This window comes from Botrytis sinoallii (genome assembly GCF_014898435.1).
Source record: "Botrytis sinoallii strain Bc 23 chromosome Unknown BSIN_033, whole genome shotgun sequence".
Taxonomy (NCBI): Eukaryota; Fungi; Ascomycota; class Leotiomycetes; order Helotiales; family Sclerotiniaceae; genus Botrytis; species Botrytis sinoallii.
This window is the reverse complement of record NW_024066060.1, coordinates 142,295-165,217: the sequence shown is the minus strand read 5'-3', so window position 1 is coordinate 165,217 and position 22,923 is coordinate 142,295. Positions and strand designations below refer to the sequence as shown.

At 40.5% G+C, this 22,923-nt stretch overlaps 7 protein-coding genes across 7 annotated transcripts; 2 read left to right on the top strand and 5 right to left on the bottom strand.

The window, feature by feature from the left end:
- Nucleotides 1-3,106: 3,106 nt before the first annotated feature.
- On the bottom strand, nucleotides 3,107-4,899 carry EAF02_011536 (uncharacterized protein; the record flags this gene model as incomplete). Its single annotated transcript, XM_038907583.1, has 2 exons — nucleotides 3,107-3,571; nucleotides 3,910-4,899. 2 exons carry the CDS (start codon nucleotides 4,897-4,899, stop codon nucleotides 3,107-3,109), a joined length of 1,455 nt encoding a protein of 484 aa, XP_038752596.1.
- A 2,047-nt stretch (nucleotides 4,900-6,946) lies between these two features.
- EAF02_011535 (uncharacterized protein) lies at nucleotides 6,947-8,575 on the top strand (the record flags this gene model as incomplete). The annotated part of the gene is made up of 1 exon (XM_038907582.1): nucleotides 6,947-8,575. One exon carries the CDS (start codon nucleotides 6,947-6,949, stop codon nucleotides 8,573-8,575), a length of 1,629 nt encoding a protein of 542 aa, XP_038752595.1.
- Nucleotides 8,576-8,817: 242 nt separating this feature from the next.
- On the bottom strand, nucleotides 8,818-10,330 carry EAF02_011534 (uncharacterized protein; the record flags this gene model as incomplete). Its single annotated transcript, XM_038907581.1, has 2 exons — nucleotides 8,818-9,984; nucleotides 10,052-10,330. The coding sequence occupies 2 exons, from the start codon at nucleotides 10,328-10,330 to the stop codon at nucleotides 8,818-8,820; spliced, it is 1,446 nt and encodes a 481-aa protein (XP_038752594.1).
- Nucleotides 10,331-14,245: 3,915 nt separating this feature from the next.
- On the bottom strand, nucleotides 14,246-16,517 carry EAF02_011533 (uncharacterized protein; the record flags this gene model as incomplete). Its single annotated transcript, XM_038907580.1, is given in 2 exon segments — nucleotides 14,246-15,003; nucleotides 15,017-16,517. 2 exon segments carry the CDS (start codon nucleotides 16,515-16,517, stop codon nucleotides 14,246-14,248), a joined length of 2,259 nt encoding a protein of 752 aa, XP_038752593.1.
- A 1,458-nt stretch (nucleotides 16,518-17,975) lies between these two features.
- On the top strand, nucleotides 17,976-18,788 carry EAF02_011532 (uncharacterized protein; the record flags this gene model as incomplete). Its single annotated transcript, XM_038907579.1, has 3 exons — nucleotides 17,976-18,031; nucleotides 18,309-18,481; nucleotides 18,538-18,788. 3 exons carry the CDS (start codon nucleotides 17,976-17,978, stop codon nucleotides 18,786-18,788), a joined length of 480 nt encoding a protein of 159 aa, XP_038752592.1.
- Nucleotides 18,789-19,342: 554 nt separating this feature from the next.
- Nucleotides 19,343-19,963, bottom strand: EAF02_011531 (uncharacterized protein; the record flags this gene model as incomplete). The annotated part of the gene is made up of 2 exons (XM_038907578.1): nucleotides 19,343-19,568; nucleotides 19,608-19,963. The coding sequence occupies 2 exons, from the start codon at nucleotides 19,961-19,963 to the stop codon at nucleotides 19,343-19,345; spliced, it is 582 nt and encodes a 193-aa protein (XP_038752591.1).
- Nucleotides 19,964-21,456: 1,493 nt separating this feature from the next.
- EAF02_011530 (uncharacterized protein) lies at nucleotides 21,457-22,923 on the bottom strand (the record flags this gene model as incomplete). Its single annotated transcript, XM_038907577.1, has 1 exon — nucleotides 21,457-22,923. One exon carries the CDS (start codon nucleotides 22,921-22,923, stop codon nucleotides 21,457-21,459), a length of 1,467 nt encoding a protein of 488 aa, XP_038752590.1.

The following is a 22,923-nucleotide window of genomic DNA, read 5'->3' as shown; positions in this document are numbered from 1 at the left end:
ATCGCTATCAGTGTGATGAGAGCCTCCTATAGTTACAAGGTTTTGATAGGATTAAGCTTACTAGGGTAGGGGAAATAAATAAGGAGTATATATAAATCGTCCCTTGTGTTCGAAGCTGTGAAATTAGAGTGTATATACAGTTTGCCTTAAGCTCAGCTATTATCCTAATAAATGAAAACTCGTTGAAATGTCAATTTTCTTCATAATCTAATTTAATTATAAAATAATATCATCTCTCTCTCTCTCTCTCTTATTATTTAGATACTCGAAGATATCGAACCGGATCGGATCGGATTAGAGTGATTATATTATCTATATTATCTATATTATCTATCTATCTACCTACCTACCTACCTATCTACCTACCTACCTACCTACCCACCTACCCACCTACCTACCTAATACACAAATAAAAACCTACCTAGTAGATTCATTAAATCCAATAGAGAGATATCTACTTATATCTACTTACTACTTATAACGTGTTTTATCACCGAGTGGATCATATCATCAAGTGAATGACTTTCATCTCGATTCTTGATCTTTTATTTTAATATACATTTTATTAATCAATTGAAATATAATTGAATAATAAAGAAACTCGAATACTCTAGTTATTGAAGTTATTCAAAAAGACAAAAAATTTAGTATTCGAAAAGCTGTTAAGCTATATAATTTATTATATATAATATTTAATTATAGAATAAATGATTTTATTCTTTGTATCGAAATTCGAGCAAATTATTATAATTTTATAAAATTAGAAAAGAAAATAATTATTCAATATATATTTGATATAAATTCAAAAAGATTTTTATTTAAATTTAGAATAGTAAAAGATATAATAAATTATATTCTTAAATCAAGAATTGTAAAATATATTGGAAAGTTTTGGATGTATTGATTTGTAAAATATTAAATCGAATTAAAGATATGTTCTAGTTGTATTTATAATTTTTAAAAGGTTTTTTACAAAAATCCTAAATTTATTGAGAAATGATTTCAATTGATTTTGAATATATAAGTAAAATATAGTATTTTCGATTGCAATTTTTATAATTTCGATAAAAAGACTTTATAATAGATATAATATATTCTGAAATGGTAATAACTAGTACTAAATGAAATAGTAAAAGCAAGGGCAATATAATCAAGCAATAAGGAATAGGCTACAGCGATTATATATGATAATGGGAAGAGTGAAATTATATTCCCATTTTAATAATTCAAGAATAGATTTATCTTTTCAATTAGTATATCGAACCGATTTTCCAATGGATTAAGTTATTAAATCTATATTTAAGAATAGATAAATAATAAACAGATTTAGAATAATTGAAATATTTTCAATAAATCTATTAAGAATCGAAAGAAAGAATAAATATCAATAATTGATACTAAATAAATATGAAAACTATAAATCAAAAGCTTTTTTAAATATATTACAAAAAGAATGATATTAATATATATATTATTATTATATTCAAGTTATTTAATTCAATCATTTAATATAAACTATTTTAATAATCTAAAATATTTATTAGTATTTAGATTAATAGATTCATTAAGGTATATATCAATTATATTTCGAAAATTGAATTCTTTATAGCTTTCAAAGCTATATACAAAAATCAATACCTTTCAAAATATAAAATCAGAATTTCCAAAAAACAGATTAATCCTATTTAATTCTAAAACTGTATTCTCGAATTAAATATTCGAATTCGTATATCTACTTTCCCCTCTTTCGATCTAGATCAATAAATCTCTCAATCCCTTATAATTCACTAAAGCTTTTTCTTAATTAATATTAATTAAATTTCGAATAACTCATTATCAATTAAGCTCTCCTATATTTATATTTTGAAATTACATTAGCTTTAATTAAGATATAAAGATATTAGTTTTATAAGAATATACTTTTAAATATAGAGATTTATATATTTTGAATAATAAATAAATATTAAGCAAATATCGATATACGAAAAAAATTCAGTTATATTAAAACAGAAATACTCACTAAACAAAAGCTCTTAATATATTATTTCAATAAGAGATTAATATTCAGATTTAATATAACAAATATCACAATAAAGGAAATTCCTATTAAAAAAACATTTTCTAATAAATACTATAATAAATATAAAAAATCAGATCATAATTCAAGAACTTATCAAAATAATGTAATAGATTCTAGATTATTAATTCTAACAGTTTTAATCAATTAATTCAAATTATTATTGAATAATATAAGTTTAAAGTGATAAATTGAGATAAAAGTGATCCACTTGGTGATATAATCCACTCGGTGATAAAACATGTTATCTATATCTATATCTATATACCTAATCAGATTCAGATTCAGATTCAAATAAGATAAGGTTTACTTACTCGAGTAGATATATGAATAAACAATATGGTTGGTCGAATGCATTACTTCTACTTCTACTTCTACTTCTACTTTCTACTTCTACTTCTACTTCTACTTCTACTTCTACTTCTACTTCTACTTTCAGTTCCAGTTCTGGTACAATACTATTCATCGTTCTAGTATTTCCAGTTCCCAACATCCCATCCCATCCATCCATCCCATCCTCACACACATCAAAAACACACACTCACAACCAATCCACACATCATCCCACACAAAAGCATTATATAATACCTAGTACATCATTTGATTGAAATTCAATTCATCGCCACAGCCACTGATAGGCTTGGGTATACTTATTTACATACATACATACATACATAAACACCCTTTTCTCCATTTCACTCCATTCTTGCTGATGACCTTTCTTTTTTTGAATCATTAATCATTGCCTCTCCCCTCTCCCCTTCCCTTCCCTTCCCTTGCCTTCCCTTCCTTTTCTTGAATTCCCCATTCAATATATACCATATGCACATTCATTAACGCGCGTAAACAATGCGAACCATTCAACCATACCATACCATACCGAATCATCCAAGCCAAGTTTAAAACATCCAGTAATTCCATGCATTTATCCTTTATATGCAAGTCGCAGGATATAAAAAAACACCGCTTCCATCCACGCTTGTCCAAATCACCTAGACAAACTATGCATGCACAAACCCGCAAATCCGCTCAATAATACAAATCCCTAATAACCTCGACAATAACTCCATGATCCTCCCACTGCTTCAATCCACTAACAACAACACAAGCTACCACTCCCTCCACACCCGTAACTCTAATTGGTACTCCACCTCCATGAATTGCATAATCTCCCGCTTCGTTCCCCAACCCATATTTGCGCGCAAAAGCACTCTCATCCCCTTCAAATTTACACCACATATACCATGTTGAAACACCCCATCTCAAAACCGTCTTTCTCTTTCGCGAAACCCAAGAATCGTTATCGGGCATGGTTCCAGAATGTGTACAGCAGTGGAAAAGAACTTGATTGGCATTTGAAAGGGAGATGGAAATAACGACTGGAGTTGGGTGAGGAAGGAGACGCTCCCGAAGAGCGGATCCGAGAACCCAGGCATCGGACGTGGTGAAATGTTCGAAGATTAGAGAGGAGTCTATGCGGGCTATGGATTCGAGCTGTGAGAGAGATGATGTTAGTATAGTTCAATAGAATGAATTAATGGGATTGAGGTGTGAATTGAAAGTTTTGATCTGATGTTTATCGAATGGGGCACTGCCTGCCATGATGAAACTTTATGAATGACGCTCCGCTGGCTCTCCGAGGGCCACTGCCGTGGAGGCCGACCAGTTTCGTAGAGGAAATAATCGAGCGCAGCGAGCAGAAGGGGGTTTGGGGGCTTGCCCCCATAAAGAGCAGCAACTAGAATAGAAGCTTCCATTCATTCTCTCACGTTCAACTTCCCCTTCCGCCATCTCATCTTGAGAAACAAAAATTAAAAGAAGAAGATACTTACATCTTTTGGCGGATGCGCAATGGGTCTTGGTACCATCTCCGGTGTTCCCCTCTCACTACCAATACTGCTAGCCATTCTGATTCCCAATGCGCTGCTTGAAAAATCAATTGGATCCGCACGATCTTTATCTCTCAACCCTTCTCTTATTTCTCTGAATTTATCCTCCAGATTTCGTTGTTCACTTCTTCTTATCAGGTTTTGGGGTCTGGAAGGTGTTGATGAATTTGTAAAGGCGGTATTGAGATTCGAAGGTGTAGAAGGAGTTCTCGACAAAGAATAACTTGGAATTTTCGAATTGCTTGCGCGTTCACGAACACCGATTTTATTAAATTTTGGAGTGCGAGGTGATGATGAAGGTGTCGGAGACAAGTTTTCTCGTATTGTTTCGGGGATTGCGAGAGGTGGGGGAGGTTGCGGTAATGCGAGCGGAGTTGCTGAATTGGAATTGTTGGAATGATTTAATGGATCGGTGGTCTCTGAATTGGGAGTACTTCCGCTACGTGTAGTTTCTTCCAAATATTCTAATATCACACTCAATTGATCTTCACGCGCCCATTGAAAATCGGCAGATGGACGTGAAGGATTATTATTATTGAGTGGGAGGGAAAAATTGGGTGAAGTCGAACCAGGTGGTTGTGATTTTTTTAATCTGAGATTTCGACCGGGTGGTACTGAAATTGAAGGATGTGAATCGTCGCGGTTGCCGAGTTTATCTTTATCTTGAAGACTCGACTTTGATTTGGAACTCAAATTTGAAAGACTTCGAGTTGTATCTGAGGTATCGCGACGGCGGAGGAGAAGAGGTCGTGCATTTGCTACTAATTGTTTGCGGAATTTAGAGGAAGTAGTGGAAAGTGCGTCGGAAGTATCTTGTTGGGCGGCGTCTTTCTTTAAATTGGAGTGAGAATGTGAGGGACGATGAAGACCGCAAAATGTACTAGTGGGTTGTAGGAGACATTCCAGCTGATAAGGTGAGTGAGAGGGCGACATTAACCATTATTTCATTTTATTGGGAAAAGGAGAGAAGAGAATAGAATAGATAAGGATAATGAAATAATACAAGAATAAAAAGAATAAAAGAATATAAACAGTTCAGATTTAGATGATGTACAGTAAATTTAGAAAGAGAGTATATGTAGATGTAGATGTAGATGTAGATGTAGATGTAGATGTAGATGTAGATGTAGATGTAGATGTATGTGTATGTATATGTGTATGTATATGTATAGGTATGTATAGAGAGAGAGCAGGGAGAGAAAGGAAAAGAGAATGAAATAAATCAAGCAGTACTTTTGTATATAGAGAGAGGATCAGACCGATAGAAGAATATGGTATATATGGTAGATCTTGTAGATCTTGTAGATATTGTAGCTATTGCTGTCTGGTCTGTCTGCAGGTACCAAATCTCTCCTCGAGTACCTCGATCTTAGCTACACCTCCAAAAGCAATACAATGCAATGGAAATTTCTCCCCTATGTTAAATTGATACAATATCTAAACGTTTACCCTCATTTGATTGAAGAGAGAGGGGTCCGGATGTTCCGCATACGAAGGGTACTGGGTAGACTCGAGTAAGACCAAGACTAGGACTCTTTGAAATAATAGTTCAGATGAAGTTCATGCAAAGAATTGGGAAAAAGGAAAAAGAGATGAAAAGTTAGGGATCGAGGTTTTGGGGAAGTCTGGGAAATCTTCCATCTCGATGTTCATTTATATGAATAGAAGAACGAACATGATATATATGATATGATATGATATACTTGAAAACCATCGATAATATACTTCAAATAATGTATATTGAGCAAGATGTGAGGCTCACGAGATATAAAAGGAATTTGGAGGATTTCCCAATATCAATAGGATCGTTGATATTGGTGGATACATAACCCTTTTGTAGATCTCAAAGACTTGAACATGTAGAATGACTGGTGATCAAGATCTTTGACAGGTCGCCTTGCATATTCGGAATGATATGACTTGTATATTAATTGGACATGTATATCCTTGCTACGATCCAAGTCGAATGAATTTCTAGAATTTCTAGAAACTTAATCGTTCGTTGTCTTTGGCCTGAGGAGAAAGAGGAAACGAGAAGAATCTGGAGTATCTGGCTTCCGATCTATGTTCGTCGTCTTGATCATTCTCATATATCCAGAGTAGAATCTGTAGATATATATGACTTTGCATATTCATATCCTTTCTGGGTTTACTGATGGGGGCAAGCCCCCAAACCCCCATAGCTCGCTGCGCTCGAAATTCAAAAGATATAAAGAAGTAAGGTTACCGGTGCTACATATTGTCATTTCAAATAGTCCTGCCTCCACGGCAGTGGTCCCCGAAGCGCCAGCGGAGCGTCATTCAACTGTCTAGATACAATCCGGTAAGGTTTATGGTATCAGTAGTTTGATAGAGATAATCGTGATAGTAATTCGACAAGAACAAACAAGTAAACCGTTTGTAACATTAACCAGTAACTTGTATGTTTGTGTGTGTATACCTAGGTACATATACATGCAGATGTATATATATGTCAGTCATTTAGATGACTCCCGAATATTATTCGTTGGTCTTTGACTGGTGACTGGTGATTGTAGACGATGAGCCCATTCGTGGTCTAGTTTCATCACATCAAACCATCAAAAGATCTGGCTGGACTGGGTGACTGGAAGGGAATCATTGGACGTATCGTATCGGTATTGTATTGTCGGCGTCGGCTGATTTCTTTATGCACTCATGCACTCATGCACTCGTCTGCGGCCATCTGCAGCCATTTTAGTTCATATTCCAAACCACCCCGCCTAAAAAAAGTATCAATCCTCCTTCGAAGAGAGGCGACAAAAATGGGGAGAATCTGGATTTTCTTTCACTTCTCTCTGGAATATCAGATGAGAATATAATATTCCTCTCTCAACCCAAGTTACTCGTATTTACCTATTGAGATTACCTAGTAAGTTTTGATCAACATTCTAAGATAGATCTACAACTTACTTACAACTTTCAAAGAGATACACCCACCTAGGTCGATCTGGGCGCAAAGATGGACCCCGCAATCAAATCCGAATTGGAAAAATATGGCGACGATATTCCATTTCGCGCTGTAACAAATCATACACAATCAACATGGGCAAGGACATTTCATTCATCTCCTGAATTGTTCATTCAACCACAATCTATCGCCGAAGTCGAAAAGGTCGTCAACCTTGCGCGAAGATGTCGACGCAGAATTACAACTGTAGGATGTGGGCATTCTCCTTCAAATATTACTTGCACATCGAGCTGGCTCATTAATTTGGATAATTTCAATAAAATTCTATCTGCAGATAGGGAAACAGGTGTGGTGGTTATGCAAAGTGGAATTCGATTATATTCCGTGGGCGAACAACTTGATGCTGTCGGTTTGGCAATGCCAAATTTGGGTAGTATTAATCATCAATCGATCGCTGGAGCAATTTCGACAGGGACTCACGGAAGTACTTTGCGACATGGGATTTTGTCAAGTTCAATCTTGGAGTTGAAGATTACTCTTTCGAATGGAAGAACGGAAACTTGTTCACCGAATCAAAATGAGGAACTCTTTCGCGCTTCTCTCATTTCTTTGGGAGCAATCGGTATCATTACAGAAATTACTTTCCAAGCCGTACCAGCTTTCACTCTTTCATGGGAACAGACTGTGGATACAGATCTTCGAATGATGAATAACTGGGATAAAACACTGTGGACACAGACCGAATTTGTTCGAGTTTGGTGGTTTCCTTATACAAGAAGAGCAGTCGTTTGGGCTGCCGAAAAGACAGATTTGGCTCCAATGCCTCCTCCAAAATCTTACTATGATGCTTGGTTAGGATATCACGTCTATCATAATCTTCTTGCTCTAGGACATTACGTTCCTCGTATTCTTCCATGGGTAGAATGGTTTGTCTTTGGTATGCAATATGGATTTGCAAATGGTTCCAAGAGCTCCGCAATTCAACCATCTCGTCAAGCTCTCCTTATGAATTGTCTTTACTCGCAATTCGTCAACGAATGGGCAATCCCAATTTCCAAAGGTCCAGAAGCTCTGAAGAGATTAAGTTCGTGGCTTAATCACCTTACTCCAGATGATCCAGATTACGTTGCACATGGCATTCCTTATTCAGCAGAAGGTCTATACGTTCATGCACCTGTCGAAGTCCGCGTCACAGAAACAAGCAATAGTCTTACTCCTCGTCCACATCTCGATCCTACATGTACAGAAGAAGCAACTCTTTACCTAAACGCAACTCTCTACCGTCCATATGATATGGATCCACCATGTCATGCAAGATATTACCAAGGATTCGAATTTTTGATGCGAGAATTAGGGGGCAAACCTCATTGGGCTAAGAATTTCGAAACCACAGGTGGAGATATTGAAGAGATGTATGGTGAGAATTTGGAGAACTGGAGAAGGATTAGAAATGATGCGGATCCGGAAGGTATGTTTGTAGGAGAATGGCATAGAAGATTTGTTTTAGGAAATGGACCTAGACTAGCACTTGAAGAGGTGGAAACTGGAAGGAAGAGGTTCAGAAAGGGAGGTGTCTTGGTTGAGGGTGTGGTTGGCGGGTTTAGAGATGGGGAGGATGAAGGAGAGGGAAGTGAGAGTGGAGAGAGTTTTGATATGTTGAGGGCTAGCGAGATGAAGTAGAATATCCAGGGAAAGGGAAGGGATAGGTTTCTATTTTAGTGTTTTTAAGTAATAGCATAACCTAGGCATCGCATTACATTGCGTTGCATTTGCGGAAACGGAATCAGAATCAGAATGAGAATGAGAATCCATGATATCATATAAAGTGCTTTTAAGCGAGATAGTGAGTATGCGAAAGATCTATCCATCTATCATTTTCATTTTATTGCCCCTTCCACATCCCATTTCCACACTGTCCCCATTCATCGCACGCTCATTTCTCCCCTCCCCTCTCCCCCCATCCTAAAAACATCGCTCAACTCCATCCCCCCCTCCCCATCCCCCATCTCAAAAAACCCCCACCGCTGTTCCCTATCCCCAAACCTCCTCCCTACCTTCCTCTCCCCACCCAAAACCGGACACTCATCCCTCAAAACCTCAAACACAAAACTATAAGCGATCTCCTCATTCCCAACACGAGATGCATTATCATCGCGACAGTAGAGAAGCTCCGCATCTTCTCTCTTCTTTGGGAGTTTCGAAATCATGATGTGCAGATTGAGGAAATCGTCAAAGATGCGTCCGAGTGAGGGTTTTTGGGCTGGGGAAGTGAAGATTGATTGGATGGTTGGAGGTGGAGGTGGATGTGGATGTGGATGTTGACGAGAAGGGTGTGGGATTGCGAAATGGGATTTGGTAGAGAGAGTGCTGTTGTGGAGGATGGTGAGGATGTTTTGGGTGTGGGTTAGGGTGTGGAGAGTTTGTGATAGGAGGGAGAGGAGGTTGTGTGCGGAGACTTTTTCGGAGTGTGTGAAGAGGTGGGAGATTAGGTGGTGCATGCTGTCTATGATTAATATTTCGGGAGTGGTTTCTGTTGAGCTTGGGGTTGGGGTTGTGTGTTTGACTGATGGTGGTGGTGGTGTTAATTCGATGTCTTCCTCTTCGCTGTCGCAGATTTCATCTGGGATCTTGTGCAGTGGCTCTGCTTTCCCTTCAACGGGTTTGCTGGTCCGTGGTGGTATGATGGTAGGTATTTCCTGATCGTCCCCATTGTTTCTGGACAGGTCATGTAGTTGTCCTAGCTCACTTAAAACCTCCCATAGCCCCTCAATATCAAAGACTCTACTAATGGCTACCAGTTCCAGTAGTGCATTCGCCTCTTTTTGTATGTCGATCTCGGTACTTTCATCTGTATTATGACCAAAATTGATATTCATAGTCATATCATCCATACTCCTCATCTCACATCTCCTCTTCAAGAGCCTTGATCTCAAGATTTTGACTAAGAGAGGAAGGTTAAAGGAACCAGTAGCGTCTATTACTACGACTTTTGGCTTGATTTTATTCGTCGATTCACTCTGGGAATTCTGAATGACATTTACCAAATCGATATGTTGTAAGAGGACTGATGCTATGAGATTGAGAGTTATCTAAATAGTGAATGTATCAGGACCTTGTTCAATACATATTTTAATACACAATATGGCAATAACTTACCACTCGACTGCCTGTCGATTCATCTCCATCAGCAGCACTTAACCCTACTACGATTCCTCTCTCAAATCCTCTATTTGACTGAGCCTTACCGGCACAGAGAACATATTCGTCAATCTCCTGACATCCCGTTCTGATTCGTGCTGATCCATTACCTTGCTCATTGAACAGCGTCCGTTGCCGCTCTTCCAATTCAAGCAATTGATCTGCTGTTATTGGATGGGCTGGAGCTGGAGCTGGACGCAAGACTTCTGTCTGAGCCATGTGATCTATTTCAGCCATTTCGAGAATTCTCGGGAGGTGAATTGTCGTACATTGATAGGCGGAGAGTTGAGACGTATGGCCATTTCAAGAAATCATGTTATCACCCTGAATGCTCAATGAATAAGTTCTTCGGAATCATAGATCATCATACTTAAGTGAGTGCTTTCCATAATTGATAAAGTATATGAGTTGCTCTCATTCTTGGTAGTATTGCCGACGCGTTTGACAATCTCATGAGGTGAAGGTCTCAAATCCAATCACGACGGGCAAGTAAGAGTTCGTGTTTGAAAAGTTCGCGCGAGCACGTGACTCACATAGCCCGATTTCCTTCAACATCTCCTAGAATTTCATCTACTCTACCAACTAAGTAACGTTCTTCAATCTCACCAATCCTTCGAATTCAACATCTACTGGCGGGAATAAAAGAAAGGTAACCAGGAACAAAGCAAGCACAACCTTAGTTCTACCACCAACCCATCTTAAAATAACCATCTATACAAACAAAAGCGTGCAAAGTTCCACCAACTCGCATCTTCCGATTGCAAACCTAGCCAAGTAAGGAAAAGCAAAAAGCTGGGCAAATTTTCAGACTTACAACAAGACACTTTTTCTTCACTCTAGTTGGTTTGCAGAGTTCGTGTTTCCATTATCACGGGTAAAGCTTACGACGACATTTTCCTGTGTGCAAGTGGCACGTACGGGTGCGGATGTATATTTCCGGTTGGGGGGAGGCTTGGTATGGATAATGGGATGAAGGATTCGGGACCGAAGGTCTTGGGAATTTGGAAATTTGGAAAAAGGTTTTGCATAGCCTGAAATTATGTTCTTGAGATTTGTTCTCCAAATTGTTCTCATATATTCTTGGATGAAAGAATATCTTTCTGTATATTGGCAGTTTTCATTATAAGTGTTTGAAAACTATCATCTGGAATTCCTAAAAATCTCCTGGAATTCACAACATCACGATCTACAATCTGTACAACGGAGATATTCTCGTCGTTACTAGGGTACTCGGTATAGTAGACACAGGCCAAGTGCTCACTGCCTCTTGTACCTTGTTCGTCTTATTCTGCCTGCCTTTTTGGTCGGTTGCTGCATCATTCTATTATGTATTACCCTGCCTTCGCTACAGGTTCTGCAGGATTATCAAAGAAATAAACATGAGTGAGAGGTATAGCCGACATCGTCGATTTCGAAGAAAACGTACTTATCCTGGCCATTATGTAGCTATGTCTGTCTTGGCCTTTATGTGATAGGGCAGTACCGCTTGTCTTCTACTGCCCTCGCATCTCGAGACATCGTTCTCATTCTATTGTTTTTCACTTCATTGTTCTCAGATGAAGCCGTGGAAACATATCTCCGCCCCATTGGAGACGAGGGTTCTTTAGGTCGTTTAGACTTGGAAGGTAGAATGCACACGAGTTGTCGATTCAATATAATATCTTGCCAAGACCGCAACATTTGCATTACGACATTGCATTGGGACCAGTTATGTTCTCCGACATCCAGAAGAAAGGCTATGTTTCTCAGTTGAAATCACTTTCATATCGACTTACAATTGAGCTCGGCATTCAGTAATTTTGCTACCGAAAGGCATCGCTTTTCGAACAAAACCTTGTCCAACTTCCCTAGTCAAGAGAACAGCAAATCTATGGGTTTCTCATTCAAGGTTCTGAGTTCCAAACAGCTTCATGGTATGATAGGGAGTACTGTAACAAGGTGTCTGACCTACTATGGTGCGAACAGATGTGAACCAGGAGTAATGAGTGGTCTCGATACACCAATCTTTTTGGCCTCTCGTCGCCCTTCGAATCAAACCCACGAGACTCTATCAAATATCATGTCGATATCGACCGGAGAAATGTTCAACAGCAAATCCACAACTGGCCCTTTCTGTGCTGCTTCAATTATGGTATGACTCGAGACGCGAAGGTTGAAATACCGACCAGCTTCCATTTTACAAGACTACCAGTCTGACGCTGTCTGTTGATATATGAAGTATCTGTCATGGATCCCATATTACATGCTTCCACTACAATATATTAACGAGTTGATGGATTCTTCTATTATCGGTCATTCAAGCAGTATCAAACACTCGAGCTGATACAATTGTGGGCGTATCTTTCTTACTAGCAATCCAGTCATGGCCGAGTGGGAGTTGACATTTGCGAACTGTTATGGTCTCGAGTTCTGCAGATTCGGTATTCTCAAGTATTCCAGTTTGCTGCGGAAGCCCTGTCTCAAGGCAATCCTCGGTTTGAATTCTTCTGAAAGATATCCCAACACATTTTCCTCTCCCCCTTAGAGTGCTCATAGCGCAAACAATTCACACTCTAATCACCCAACTCTTTTCCTTCTTGTGTCAGTACTACACATTCGGGTATGCTAATCATAATACAGATAGCACATTCCCAATGATTGCGGCATGGGCCATCATACAGGACAATAGTATCCTTATGTCAAGCCCTCATTCTCCCTCCTTTTTTCTGATCCCGACCCTTCGATATCAACCTCATCCCCCTCTCTCTTCGGCTCTCATCTGATCGATCACAGTTTGTGTCCGTAAATATGCGTCCTAAAACAACGGTAAATGTATTACTCAGGCGACGAGGCAGCGGTGGAGGGTTTCTTATTTGCCAAGTCAGACTGCTACGACTCAATAGGTGTAAGCCCCAAAAAGAACCTCCGAGCCTGCATTCCATGAGCATCCATAACAACCTTTCAATAAATTCTGCCAGATACGATAATGCTTATCGATCAACTATGAGATTATGAACTAACCTTGGCACCTCCTACAATCTATTGCTCTTGATGGTGGTGAAAGAGCAAATTTAGTTAAACGACAATTGTGCTATCAATAGGTATCTGAAGGCGTCCACTATCCAATACCCGCAACATTTCAGAAGCTGCGATCTCTCATCCCGTAGTATTCAGTGTATTTCATGAGCGGCTATTATTTCATTTATCTTCCACCCTGGATACCAAAAGTCCGGAAGAAATGTTTAGATACATCCAGCTTCTGCCTTCTTCACTATACCGACACTACTCTCGATGCTACTAACTCATACATAACATCGCCTCCTAACTAATCCCAGATCTTTACATCTCCACGATCGCACCACCTTACACTCAAAATTAGCCGCACAAGTGGTGATGCATCACTCTCATTCTTGAGACCTCCTCTTTAGTTCAAATATTTTTAGGATCTTTCAACAGCCATACGCACATCACTCCGTGCTGTACCTCTCACGTTTAAATTGTAGTGAACGACCTCTGTTAATACATTACTGTATCCAATTCTTCACATAATCTCGAAGCTTATCTTCGATTCTATCTACGAAAGTGCAAAGTGCCAGTACAGTCTTCTCGCACTTGAATAGAAAATATTGTGAGGTTAAGGGTTCACTACAAAATTTGGAATCTTTTCTATGTTACGGATATGAATATAATTCTTGAGTCCCTTCGTTTCTCTAAGATGCAATCTATCAGCACTTGGCCCCCTTTCAGGCATCCCAGTGTCTTCCAAGCATTACTACAATATCGTTTCACGAGGAACCGACAGTTTCTTTCCAACTCGCATTCAATATACTCAATGCTGAGTGCCTGGTTTATCTTTGTCCATCTTGACTCAGCTACTCACCCTGGAAATCTCGTAATAATATTACTACTAGCCCTGGATAAACCACATATCTTTTTTGTGACCTACCCATCTAACAAAGTAGCATTGTTTCTCGGTACTTCACAATTACCTGATCTTTGAGATACATGGAAGAGTTGGCACTAGCATTTTACATTAAATTGGTACTACATACTTGAAGATTATTTACCTTCATTGATAATAACAAAATCTTTGCTCGAAGTCTGCCGTTAACAATACCGCCTGAATATTGCCCACTCCCACATCAAGCCACCGTTAAAGACCTTGCGCTCTTGTCAGATAATCTTGAAAGATTGTTCATTCCATCCATAAACCCTCTTCAATCGACTAGCAAACATGACCAACTTCCATCCTTCAATCTCCGACTTGTGGGGTCGGTGAAAGGTGATGGACTTCATACGACCTACATCCTTTGCCGGTGGAGAGAAAGTGTATACCGATCCGAATTTTGGAATGACAGAGAACCCCAAATCGACCATTGCAATTTCGAAAGAAATCCAGCTAACTGAACCACGAGCTTCAGACTTGGCGAACATGGTGGAGAAGACATGCGCCGTGTTTTTGTTGACTTTGAATACCTGAGGCAACTCCTCAGTTCCTGCTTGTGTAAGTTCAGTTTTATCTTGGGTAAGATCATAAGGAGAGACATTTATAGGTCGAGTCTTGTCTTTTTGTCTTCGTTGCTGAATGAGGATATCTCGACCCATAGTCTCGTAGGCGGGGTCTTCAAAGGTTTTAGGAGGCTTCTTCCTAATCTGTGCCACTCTGTCTTTCTGCTGCTCATAGTGAGTTTGAACCTGATAAACGCAATCGTCAACAAGATCCTGGTACAGAATTCCTGTCCTCGTGCCCATACGTTCCGCTGTAAATTGATCAAGAGCATCAATAGCACCTTCGGTCATTCCTGGTTCGAGAAGGTTTTCCATGGGTACTGCAAATTTCGAAAGATCAACCTCATGCTTTAATGGTTCAAGCTCGCCTAACAAGTTCTTGAGTCTTGATGCATATATCTGTCCTCTTCTAGAATTTTTTGCTGGCAGAGTAACGGTTTGCAGAAAGAATTTCAACAAATCTGACGATGACCGCCAGGTCATCAAAAGCGTCCAAAACACCATCATGCACTTCAGATAGCTCGATGGGATGAAGACGATAAAGATCTTCTAATTTCTTGATCCAAGGAAGTGCGTTGGTGACGTCAATTCCAGGGGAGCAGAGACGGAGCACGTAAGAAAGTTGTGGGTTCTCCCTGGTTAGAAGCTCTGGATCTTCCTTGAGTAATACGCGTGCAGATCCATTATCATACTTTCCTGAGACGCGTTTGAAGTACTTTGTACTTGTTCCCAAGGCTGCGTAGCGTTTCAAGACTTGCTGTACCCTACAAAACTCGAGATGAGCTACGTTTGATGCTTCCTGAAGCAAAATTGTACTGGCAATTTTATCGTCAGGCTTCTCTGCTAGAAGTTGAAGAAGGCGATGCATGTAATCCCAGGTTGCGGCCCCAGTCGCCATATTATGTATCAACTCGAAGATAGAAGTATTGATGTACTTATCGGCCAGCCAGGGGAGAATTCGTCCCCTCTCATCAGGTATAAGTTCCGGTCGACTGAAGTACCAGCCATTGGCCATATGTTCAAGAACAACTGATTCAGAGCAACACAAAACCAGATAATCGCTCACGGCGGTTTTTTGGTCGAGTGAGTTGTTGATTATGTCGTCTAGCGAAAGCTTCTCTTGACAGTCAACGATGGAAAGGCTTGAAAGAGCAGAAATAACGGTCTTATTTGACTTTTTTGGCCGTGGCTTCGTAGATTTAGTAGTAGATCCGGCATCCAGAATGTCCGCAACTAATACATTCAGGTGCATCAAGGTGTGCAGTTGTCTGGTGAGAACGAATTCGCCAACCTCTTGAGAAACAACAGCTCTCTTTTCAAACGCAAAGGCGAGTGTATGTGTAATTTCGCGATAGTTAGCAGCAGTGGTTGCTTTGTATGACTGACCATAGGTATCTTCGTCGTAAAACCTAGTTAAACAGTATTTGAAATCATGAATATGGCGAAGGTTCTTATCACGCATACTCTCCAAGATGAACATACAATCTCCTGGGCCATCATGAATACCCACTCTATATTGATGCAGGAGAGACGTTGTAGCTCGGTATCTCAGATAATCAAGTAGATGTTCAGGTTCTGTAGTTATGTCATGCAGATTCATTTCGGGGACTATTTTCCACGGGGCGCCTATTGATTGATCTTTTGAGTGCTTCAAGTATCCGTCCTCGACAACACCAACCTTGAAGACATTCACTCGCTGACTCTGATCAAAGCTTCGCCAAATCTGTTCGATTTTCGGTCCATGCAGCTTGTACTTTCTTGCAAGATCTGCATGCTGAGTCTTGGTGACTTGGGCGTGATCTGCCTCAGTTTCCATGGTCGGAGATGCGAGAAAGCTCGGTTTCAGGTGGCTGATTGTCGAAATTGAAGTCGAAGAGCAGAAACAAGTTACTTCCTTGTGTTTGTATGTAGTGCGGGGTATGGGACAATCGTACATTTAGCAACTTTTCCAAATACGGGAGGCACCAAATTAGTGGCAGGAGTGATTTGATTGTACTGCATCCGTTCAGGAGATTCTACAATTTGATGAGAAATGATGGGGTATAATTAACAAAAAAACTTCTTGTACACCCATGAAATATCTAGGAAATTACAGCGAATTCTCAATACAAAGAACTCACAATGATGAATTTATGTGCTTTCGAGGACGAATCACGAAACTATGCTCAACGAGAATTTAGAAATACTCAAAGCAACATTCGTCTTACCGTAATTGTGCATCAAGCTCAGGCGCGTACTTGATTGCCCCTTTGTGAAATTTCAAGCCATGCCTCTTCCCTACGATATTTGACGGGTTTTGGGCTCTGGAGCATCTCCATCTGTGTTGTTGCAATACCAATTTGTTAGATTCGAAGCATTCCCTCGACTCAATTTGCTCGTAGGGTCGCCAAATGAAAAGGGAAGACTCCATGGATGATTGATTGAGGAAGGAGTCAGGCAGGTTGGCTACCTTCAGAGTTCGACCAAAAACGGGTGATCGCGATACTTTTTCACGTGAAACTCTGTAGTGCTGACACGTGATCATTCATTGCGCACCAACTGTCCTTGTATGATCCGGCTTTAGTATAAGGTAGAAGCGGGAGAGCAACGCAATGAGCTTAATTCTGAGAATGCATAGAAAAGATTGTGTATGTGAGGTACATATAAGTTCTCAATGTCTCGCTTCCATTGTGGGAAGAGGGGGGGGAAAGGGTGGCAAGGAGTTACCTCAGAGCAATCATATATACACTGATACCTATTGAGATATTTGTTGATCTGCCGATTTTGTGTCAAAAGATGGATAGCAATGACTTCTTTCGAGAACCGCTATATACTTAATATACCTTCCTTGGCGTATAAGAGCACTCACCACCTATACAGATGTTCTGGATTCCAAAGTCTTACCGTTTCTAGTAGTAAGTATCCATGGACCGATCTAGTTGGAAATATGTGAGAATGCCACGACTTCACTCTGTGTAACAGGTCGAGACTGCAAGTTCCTTTTCCTCGCACACAGTTATCCGCCATCTCCTCCTCTTCATTTGCATTTGCATAGATTGAATATCGTTGTTGTTGTTGTATATTGCATGTTGGATTGTTAATTTTGGCTGATGATCATGATTGACGAGGCTGTAGAATTTCCCCACACAAATGCTCGCTTAAAAATGGAAATTCTTGGCACACACAATGAGCGCTGAGGTCCTTCAACACACGACGACGAGTTTGATTACATAGGAAAGTCAAATCTTTACAACTGTACGTATAACATCAAAAATACATCCGATCGCTGCGAACCTTTCTGCCGGACAGATACCTCGAATTGTTGACTGACGATTTTTGCTCGCCATAGAACAACCTCCACTTCCTCATTTAATACCTCCCCTCAATTCTCGACGAAGGTCAAACTATAGCAATCATGGATATGGAAAAGTTGAAGAGAATGCAGGCCAGAGGTGGTGTCAGAACTGGTGAGTCTAACTCCGACGAATACCGCAGAAGACGCGAGTGGCAGAAAGATTGAAAAGCTTGAGATGGGACTTTTTGAAGGATGGAGGGGTTGGAATGCCAGCTGGCTGTGCTATACAATTCTTACCGGTATTTGAACGATTAGAAGCTAACATGTGGCCGAAGGGTATGTGATAGAATCCTCATCCTCATGCGATTTATGATCTACGAACGCGATTTCCAAGCTCTACGACTGAGGAAAGCGCATAGCGGGGTAGCATCGGCATGCTAACAAATACAATAGTGGAAAGGGTACACCAAGAAGAAAGGTTAAGAATGTTCACAAGAGCACCGGAATGGACGACAAGAAGCTACAGACCTCCCTCAAGAAGCTTAACGTTCAACCTATCCAAGCTATCGAGGAGGTAAACATGTTCAAGTCCGACGGAAATGTTATCCACTTCGCCGCACCAAAGGGTACTTTCACCTCACAATACGAGCTCCTGGAATTATACTAACCTTTCAATGAATAGTTCACGCTGCTGTTCCATCCAACACCTTCGCCATCTACGGTAACGGCGAAGATAAGGAGCTCACCGAGCTCGTCCCAGGTATCCTCAACCAGCTCGGCCCAGATTCCTTAGCTTCCCTCCGCAAGCTTGCCGAGAGCTACCAATCCATGCAAAAGGCTGAGGGTGGTGAAGACAAGAAGGACGATGATGAGGATGATGATGATATCCCAGATTTGGTCGAGGGTGAGAACTTTGAGGACAAGGTCGAATAAATTTCCCGCACGCAAGGCAAAGTCGATTAGGAATGATATTAGAGAACTGGTGACAGCATTGATATGGGAATGATCATAATCCTCTCTTTGGCTATGTTATGGTACCTCGCTGCATGAATATAATGTTTCAGGTAGTCCGAAGGTTACTTAGCTGTACAAAATCATACTACACATTAAGTCCTTCTATATTACAATATCTTCCTTATGGGACCAAAAACATCAAGATTCTAGCGTGTTCATTTGAAGGACGACAGGATCTCACTTTTCCTTCGGGTCAACAAATCACATCCAGACGACTTAACGGAGAAGGCACGTGTGTTTTGAATAAGTGATACTTTGCAATCTTTGGTGTTTCTACAAGGTATCTGGGCTACCTTCGGAGCCGCGCGACGCTGTTTCAAGGAAACGATCATCAAATTTCTCTCATATTATCATACAGAAACTTGTGGTTGTAAAATCAACAAGATCCCACATCCCACTTGGTTTTAGCTAATAATATGCGCCAGGAATGACTGAATAGTGCCCCTTTTCAATGCCTTTTAAGTTTCTCGTGCCTAGTCTATGCTCTTCACATTTTCACTTACTTTATTGCTCCTGTCCACTTTTCTCATCTTCCCATTCTTCTGATCACCACTTTGAGTTTTGACATCTTCAGATCCATCTGATACCTTGCTACTCGCTTCCGCGATCTTTATCGTCATTGGACCCGGACCATCACCAACTTGAATCGGTCTCATGTCTGCCGGATCTCGTTCTGACTTCTTGCCTCCCTCTTCCTTTCTATTTCTCTTAATTCTAGCTCCAAGGCTCAACTCTCACGCCCTCTCTTGCCAGGTCGTTTCTCTCCTTCCCATGCTTCCCAGCTCTTCTTTCTCTCTCGATTCTCCATCTTTCTCTCGCTCATGACCCATCACCCCAGAAAATGTGACCCTCTTCACATCACTCCCTCCATACAGCCCCGGCCCTAATGCAGCTCCACACGTACAATCCTTCATAGAATTAATAGTGCTACTCATGTTGCCGATCTCTTCTTCATACTTCTTGGTGCATTTCTTCGTGGCGCATACTTGGTAAGTACTGTTTAGACTGAGAATGAGGGAGAAAGAGGTTAGGATCTTATGGGTGTGGCGGAGAATACAGGGGTAGTGGGAGAGGAGCTGGGTAAGTGAGGGCATGTTGCTTGGAGAGTGGAGTGGTGGTGGGAGATAAGTCGTAGTGGGGCTGGACGGACTGTAGAGTGAGACGATGAGATATCGGGAGGTAGAGTCGATGTGTTTGAATTACTAGATGGTCAATGTGGAAGAGGGGCGTCTAGTGATGGGCTGATATATACACATCTGCTGATGAGAAGAAGGACCTACAATCAAATCTCCTTAATTGACGGGCAAAAAGCCATGTTCCAGAGACACAATACCCCCCTTTTTACTCCTTTCATTTTCTCTCCTTGATTGTACCAGAGATCTCAGTCTATCTTTCACCAACCTATGTTACCATAGCCTCAAAGTGGTTCATTATATAAAAGAGACAATTGAAAGGACATTCAATACAACCAGTTTCGATCGGAGGATCTCACGATGTTTTGATAATACAATTGTCTACTGCTTTCTTTGAAATTGTGCTAGCTCACTATCACCACATTTTACAAAAAAGCTTTCACCGACTTCTTAATCGCTCTTTGTGACGTTTCAGCAAACATAGCAGGAAACCTCACATAGATTAACTAGTAAGTTCGTTAGTATAGAACCCCCCTTCTCGTGTCTTTTTTCTAAAGTTGTGGTTGAACGGCATGCCACCAAGATGTGAAGACTATTCCTCTTTCTCATTCAGGACCTCAGATAGCTTGTCATTACTAAATTTGTTGAGGCTAGTTGAAGTAAAGTGAAGGATAAAAACGATTCGAAAGTCTTTAGAGAATTGATTTTGGAAAATGATTGAAAGATGAAAATGCGAAATGGGTCCGATGTCAATCAATGAGACACAATTTTTCAGTATCGTACCTATTCAAATTGGACGACGCGCAGAAAGATGAACATCTTGGATTCGAAGGGCAAGAAAGTTTAGATGATAAAGATAGTATTTGTTGTGACTGTTTGCACTGGCTTTTGGTTATGGAGTTTGAGTTGGGCCAATACACGTGATAGATGGGTGTCTTAAATTGAATGACTCCCTTCTTTTGACCCGTGTAAATGAGGTGTTGCTTCCTTGGCTTGAGTGAAAAAGTTGGTATATGAAGGTGGTGTATCCCGTCCATTTCTGGGTTCGAGCAAGGATACATATAAGCAGCATATTTTGATTTTCTTATGGAGAGTGGGGAAATGGCTCAGATGATGCATCTCATGGTGTTCCTCAGAACGAGAGAATGGCCTCATAATTAGCCAGCGCTTATGATAAGAACTTTAGAAATAGGGCCACATTAGTTACACATATGGCGGGACCTTGTCACTCGTGGCATTTTCAGATTCAGGACGAAGGACTAGTATGTAGGGGCATCTGTATCAGCATTTCCATGGGTGGTGAGATGACTTTGGGTGCCTCTTTTGGTGTTCTCGAGAGAAAAATGGTGTTACATATCGACGGCATCTTTTGTTGTACTTGAGGGTACTTCAAGTCCGTCTGTATGGTGTGCTGCTTGGAAGAATTGATGTGTAATAAATGTCATAAATGGCCTTCAATGATTCTTTGCCTTCCCCGTCACCAACTTTAATGCGTTCTCCTTCCAGCCTGCGGCTCCGCCGTTTGTATCAACAAATTTTCGTACGTCGATATCTTCATAATTTAGTTTTCTTCTTCGTCCGATTAGAGCCGCATTTCTTGTACTCGGTATTCGTAGCCATTCCTTTTCCACTTCCCATCCACATCCTTCAGCGAGCCCCGCGACCCATGCAACAAGAGAAGCGTACGCCGAGGGTGTACCTCCAGATCCTTTAGGTGGTGGCGCCCGGCATCTTGCACCACTGAGAGCATGACTACAACATGGAATCATCATAAATGGTGATTGAGAAATGTTCGCAAGGATAGGTGTCCATGGAGTTAGCTCATCAGCGTGATTTGAGATAATGAATGTTCCTTTGGGGAAATTTCCGTCGTGAACATCAGGTCCCGAAGTTTCATTTTCATTTGACTCTGAATATAGAATTGAAGGTATCAAAACAAGTTCTTGTAACTTCTCTCGTGTTTTTGGCCCGAACACACTCCATGATTTCCTTTCTCTTGCATCAAATCCCCATCCTTTGTAACCTTCTTCGGATAAAATATGAACAAGAAGTCCATTTCCACATCCAATGTCAACATAGCCTGGAAATTCGGTATCTTTATAAGTATCGGCCCAAAGTTCAATGAGAAACGCTGCAATGTTCAGATCTTCGAAAACATGCTTTTCTGGATCTGTGGCTTCAGCCCAGTTCTCAATCAAAGTCTTTGCATACTTGGCCTTGAGACGAGCATAAGTATTCTGAACAGTAGCTTGAGGTATGATGGTGTCATGATGGACTTTTTTGACATATCCTGCAGCAGTTCCTTGTCCGTGCTTATATAGAGCAGCTAGTAAATGTTCAGCTGTTCTTTCAAGTTTCTGAGTACGAGGTTCGGACTCGAAGAATGCATAGTGTATTGCAATGGTTGCATCCTGTGTCTCAGGATCGAATATATGCTGGAAAGCAATTCCGTAAACTCCAGGGTGATAAAATGGTGATTCATCAGGTGATGATATATGCGGGAGATAAATAACCAGAGATTGAACTTCCCCAGCATCTGTAGTGTTCGCATAGAAAAGACATGTTTGATCGAGTGGCTTATCTTTTAAGATGTTTCTAGGTATCATAGTTCTTACCATAACTTTCTGTAGAGTATAGTTGCGGAACTGAATAATCCTCGCTGGAATTGTAGTATCATTTTGGAAATTTTCATTGAATGACTGCTCTAAAGAGATATCGGCTCGAAACAGATGATTGGAATTGATATTTGGATTTCGAATTAAATTCAGCATGACTTGCGAAAAGATCTCCGGTGGAAATGAACATTTATGCTGAAATAAAGGTGTCCAACCAGGACTCCTTTCCTGGGTAATATCTTCAAGTATTTCCGAGGACCCAGGAGGGTACGGCTCTGGAGTAAACGGGACCTTCACGAGAGTCAT